At 42.5% G+C, this 6,000-nt stretch overlaps 1 protein-coding gene across 1 annotated transcript in view; it reads right to left on the minus strand.

The window, feature by feature from the left end:
• Window positions 1-5,215, minus strand: part of LOC121431738 (DNA-directed RNA polymerase III subunit RPC1-like) — a 45,465-nt gene extending 40,250 nt beyond the window's left edge. Inside the window, 1 exon segment of the mRNA XM_041629428.1 lies at window positions 5,054-5,215. Within this exon segment, the coding sequence (XP_041485362.1) occupies window positions 5,054-5,097 (44 nt within the window). The 5' untranslated portion in view covers window positions 5,098-5,215.
• Window positions 5,216-6,000: the final 785 nt, after the last annotated feature.

Raw genomic sequence — 6,000 nt, forward strand, 5'->3', positions numbered from 1 at the left:
AAAATCAATGACTGTAAACTTTTGCAAGTTCTGAGGTGATTTCTTGCTACCCAATAGGCCCTACACTGCAAATGAATAGTTACGTGCACTGGCTTCCTGCCTGTCAAGTATATAGGATCGGGGCAGATTCTCAATGGAGCGAACAATCTCACATGATGAACAGCTAGTTTTTCCACCAATATGATGTAATCGGAGGAGCAAGTTATTGAGTTTTTATAACGAGATCTCGTGGTTTCAGCTTTCGTTTTGAGTCTATAATTGTGACCAGTGTTAAGTTGGGATTAGAGATGCCTGTGTGTAATGCCTCGATATTTCATCTAATTTTCACGTTTGACAATGTTTCACTTTGAAATTTTATTTATTTCCAAAACATTTCAGCTTTTTAACAATTTTAAAAACATATATATAAAAAAAAACTAAGATTTTATTAAGATGATTAGATTTTTTTTTGTTTGCTTGTAGTTTGAACTTTTTCCTCTTTTCTATCCTTCCTGCTTGCCTTTTTTTGTTCCATCTATCTTTAATTCCAATCTTTCCTGGCATCATTTCCTGATCCTTCTCTCTCTGTTCATTTTCGTTCTTTCCTTCTTTTTATTTGATTTCCTTTATTCTTTATTTCCTCACTTTTCTTTGCTTCCTTCTCCCTTCCTCTCCTTTTCTTTTCGTTCTTTCTCATCTTCCATTATTTCCTTTCTTTTTTCATTCTAACCTCTCTTTCATTCTTCATTTTCCTTTTTTCCTTCTGATTATTTTCCCTTGTTCTTTCTTTCCTTCCTTCCTCCCTGTTTTTTTTCTTTCTTTCTTCCAAAGAATGAAGGAAACATTTTTATTTCATTAGTATAGTGGATTTCACGGTACACCATGTATCTTTCTTGGGCAAATGTTGGTCCTGAAAAGGACCACCCAATCTCGACGTTTCGACAAGTGTGTTCTTGTCGTCCTCAGGAGAATGAGCAAAGTTTGTAAAAGCAGGTCTTATATACTCTGTCGAAGTGCCGTCTGCACGGTATCTCGCAGGGTACATGTGTCTGATTGGCTAGAAAAGTCACATGACATCCACATATGCAGACGTGGGTGACAACACACAAATTGGGCACGCAAAACCAGCTACGACCGGAAATGCCGTCATCTATCATTCCCGCTAAGATTAGCATGAATGACAAAAGCCACCACTTCCGCCCGTGCGCCGCAGTGCTCACACGTGTGTGTAGAAACTCCCGGTAGGCTAATTAGGCAAATTAGCCCCTTTGTCCAGAACGGTAAGCCAGATATTGCTAAGTTGGAGGCCGCTGTCTTGAGGAACAGTGTTATGTTCCTCAATCTCCAACGCTTCTCTGACTCTCCGCTGATGCCAGTAGGGGACACGGGTGACTAGTCTACTTTCATCCCAGAGGATCCGGTGATCATGTGTATGAGCATGATCGATGATTGCAGACTTGTCCCTCTCGTCTCGTCTACCATGGGCCCTATGTTCCTTAATCCGAGTGTTAAAGGAACGACCTGTCTCTCCGATGTAAACTTTACCGCATTCACAAGGAATTCGGTAAACTCCAGGAAGGTCCTTGGAGTTGCGCTTGTCCTTATGGCTGGTGAGGGCAGATTGAAGCTTATTTGAGGAACTATGACGAACCTCAATGTCGGCTTCTCTCAAAATCCTCTGAATCTTGTGAGAGGCTGCTCCCAGATATGGAAGAATAACTCTCGCCTTGGGTTGTCTGACATGAGGGTTCCGCGAAGGGGGAAGCTCAGTGCAGATCTTATGTGAGGGGTAGTTGTTACATTTCAAAACACGTTTGATATGTACAAGCTCACCTCTCAGGTGGATCTGGTCACTAACCTCATGTGCTCGTTTGACTAAGGTCTTGTTGATGGATCTCAACACTGATGGGTGGTGGAATGAACGATAGTTCAAGTACCGATCAGTGTGAGTAGGTTTGCGATAAACCTGATGGGATAGGGATCCCTGTGCCGTCCTCGTAATCTTTGTATCAAGAAAGGGGATAGACCCCTTATTCTCCATTTCCATGGTGAACTTGATACACTCGTGTTGAGAGTTGAGGTGCTGTAAGAAATTGTTAGTTTCCTCAGCTCCATGTTGCCAAACCACAAAAGTGTCGTCCACATATCTAAGCCACACTTTGGGTTTGTGGGTTGCTGACTGGAGAGCCGTCTCCTCAAAATGTTCCATGAACATGTTAGCTACCACTGGGGACAGGGGGGACCCCATGGCAGCACCCTCCGTTTGCTTGTAGAATGTGTCTCTCCACCTGAAAGAGGTGGAATTGAGGCACATCTCAAGCAGGTCATGGATCTCTAGAGGAGACAACTGTGTCCTATCAGGGAGAGTTCTGTCAAATTTCAATCTCTCAAGGATGATGGCGCAAGCATCCTTAACTGGAACACTCGTGAACAATGACTCAACATCAAAGCTGATGAGGAGGTCATTGTTAGAGACGGTCATCTGACAGATCTGCTCGATGAAATGTTTAGAGTTTCTCACGTGATGTACGCCCTGACCAACAAGAGGCTGCAATATGTTAGTCAAATGTTGAGCCAGTGCATACGTGGGAGATCCTCTAGTAGACACAATAGGTCTGAGTGGAGTGTCTGGTTTATGAATCTTTGGTTGCCCAAAGATTATGGGGCATAGACCAGACGAGCTCCGGAGTTGTCGGTAAAGGGGTCTAGACAATACATCCTTCCTCTGGAGAGAGAGGAGCTTATCATTAACCCTGCGTTCGATGGCCGGTGTGGGGTCTCTAGGAAGTTTCCTATAGGTCCCCGAATCCAGTAGTCTTTGAACCTTGGTCTCGTAATCCAATCTGTCCATCACAACAGTAGCATTACCCTTGTCTGCCTTGAGAATATGAATGGAGTTATCCTCTCGGAGACTAGCAAGGCCTGACTTCTCGGCTTTGGTGAGGTTGGGCCGAGGTGGGTTAACCGAAGTCAGTACTTGTGAGATTTGGATACGAACTGTGTCTGATTGAGACCGAGAAAGATGTCTGAGGCTGGGTTCAATCTTCTGGATGAATTCTTTTCGGTTAGCTTGCTTAGGAGCCATAGCAAAATTAAGTCCTAATGAAAGGACCTGATGTTCATTCTCAGACAACTGACGTTGACTGAGGTTGACAACAGTTTTGCTAGGATGCAAGTTGTGTCTAGGCTGGCTGTTGTGTCTCGGCTGGCGATCGTGTCTCGGCTGGTGTCTGTTGAAACGGGAAGGACGGATCAGTTTCTCAAACTTCTTCACTTGTTTGGACTTAGTTGTCTCGAAAACAAAGTGGCTAGAAGATTTGATGAGACGATCGATTTTACCCCAATCATTGCTCGAGAGCTTTGATTTTAGGTATTCTTCCGATGTTTCAACACAAGGTTGAAGATGTCTGAGCTGGTTATGGACGTGTCTGATCCTCTCTCTGATGAGACTCTCAGAGGCACGTCTAAGAACCTGCTCCGCTCGTCTGGAACGGATAGGTGCATGGAGCACCAATCCGCGGGGGATAACCCCTGAATCCCTGCACCTTTTGAGAAAGGTGAGGTGGTTGACAAATCTGGCTTCCTTGATCCTGTTCCGCTGTAGTCTTCTGGTGTGCTGGAACGTCTGCTCCCCGTAGAGACGAATGATATAACTTCTGAAGGTTTCCATGGCGAAGAACAATAGTATACACAAGTCTGCAATCATCGATCATGCTCATACACATGATCACCGGATCCTCTGGGATGAAAGTAGACTAGTCACCTGTGTCCCCTACTGGCATCACCGGAGAGTCAGAGAAGCGTTGGAGATTGAGGAACATAATACTGTTCCTCAAGACAGCGGCCTCCAACTCAGCAATATCTGGCTTACCGTTCTGGACAAAGGGGCTAATTTGCCTAATTAGCCTACCGGGAGTTTCTACACACACGTGTGAGCACTGCGGCGCACGGGCGGAAGTGGTGGCTTTTGTCATTCATGCTAATCTTAGCGGGAATGATAGATGACGGCATTTCCGGTCGTAGCTGGTTTTGCGCGCCCAATTTGTGTGTTGTCACCCACGTCCGCATATGTGGATGACATGTGACTTTTCTAGCCAATCAGACACATGTACCCTGCGAGATACCGTGCAGACGGCACTTCGACAGAGTATATAAGACCTGCTTTTACAAACTTTGCTCATTCTCCTGAGGACGACAAGAACACACTTGTCGAAACGTCGAGATTGGGTGGTCCTTTTCAGGACCAACATTTGCCCAAGAAAGATACATGGTGTACCGTGAAATCCACTATACTATTGTTCTTCGCCATGGAAACCTTCAGAAGTTATATCATTTTTATTTCCATCATAATTTCTTTCTTCTTTTTTCTTACTTTTCTTCCTTTCTCTCCTTTATTTTTTCTTTTGACATTCATTCATCTTCCCTTACTTTTTTTTTCCTTATTTATTTCAAAGAATGATGGATACGTTTTTTCTTTCCTCTTTCCTCTCTATTCATATCTCTTTTCTTTCTCTCTTTCATTCTTTTGTTCACCCTCCCTTACTTTATACTCTTTTTAAAACAAATCTAACATTGTGTAGCCTTCTTTGATGACTTCCTTTTTTTTTAATACCTGGCTCGGTCGATCCGTTGTCCCATGTTTCTGGTCACCCTGGGGCATGTGCCCCCAATTTCGAAAGTCATACCAAATACTTCTAATGCAAATATGCCGTCCATACAGTAAACAGAAGTGAGGACTTTTTTTTTTGCTTGTCAAATTTTCCTCTGGAAAATTCAAAATGTCCCCCCCCCCCCTCATTTTGAAAATCCTGGACCTGCCCCCGACGAACTACAGATTCTTTACAGAATCAAATATCAAATGAAACTCATGTGGAAAGGACGAGAAATGTCTTTTAAATCCGTGCAGCTCGAAAGCCCCCCCCCCCCCCCTTCCCTCCCCATTCATCTCCTGAAAGGCTGAATGTTTCAATTTCATATCTATTTCATCAGCCAGTTTACCTTCGGTCCCATACGTTCTAAACCGTGTTTGATAAAATATTCCCAGAATTTTTGTCGTATTTTTACGTTCACTTACATCTTTCGAGCCACGTCTGTTTCCCGAAATTGCTCTTTCACCATCTTTACTTTCTTCTTATACGTCTTTAGATCTTAGGAATTAGGCGAAAACAACTCTTCACGATGTTTTCATGCTGATTCCTCTCGCCGATCTCATGCATGTGGGGCAGTCGATTCTGAATCGCAGCTTTAATGGTCTTGAAATTCAGACCGTATATATACGGTACCCAGTTGTTGTGTGTCCGGACAGGTTGTGCGTCCGGACGATCAATTTTAGAAAGTCATTTGGAAAAAAAGTACAAGCAACGTTTTTAGTACAAAAATGTTAGAAAATATTATAGAGTACAAAATTAGAAGATGATTACAACTATTAAATTCATATTTTTAGTGTAATCTAAAGACAAAAAAAAGAAGGCTTCAAAAATTTAAAGTGTCCGGACACCCGAACGCCCGACACCCATCGTACCATTACAACTTGAGCGTGTTTCATTGATTTCTTCCTCTTCCTTTTCTCACAAACTTGAAAAATGAATGGAAAATGCCACTTTTTTCCATGATATATCATTAATTTGATGTAATGCAATTAATTACTAATCAAAAATTATTAACATGATGGAAAATTGACATATAATTCTTTGAATGAAACTTAGAGATTTTCTGCCAAGATATATGATCAGAAATTCCCGGCTCATTTATTAATATTGTTCAAATCTCAAAAAAGGTATTTCATTATTCAATTTGAAATTATCCTTTTATTAAGGCGGGCCATTAGGGTATTTTTGTTTAATTAAAATTTTTCTTTCTTTTTTTTTAGGGGGGGGCAGGGGATTAAGACAACCCACAGCTCCTCTTTTTCCTAACCGTTTCTTGAACATTAGGGGTATACTAGAGGTACACTACCAATGCTTTTCTTCCTCCTTTATTCCTATTCATTCATGTTCCCCCCCCCCCCCCCCGAGGGGGGTC

Source organism: Lytechinus variegatus, chromosome 18 (genome assembly GCF_018143015.1).
Source record: "Lytechinus variegatus isolate NC3 chromosome 18, Lvar_3.0, whole genome shotgun sequence".
Lineage (NCBI taxonomy): Eukaryota > Metazoa > Echinodermata > Echinoidea > Temnopleuroida > Toxopneustidae > Lytechinus > Lytechinus variegatus.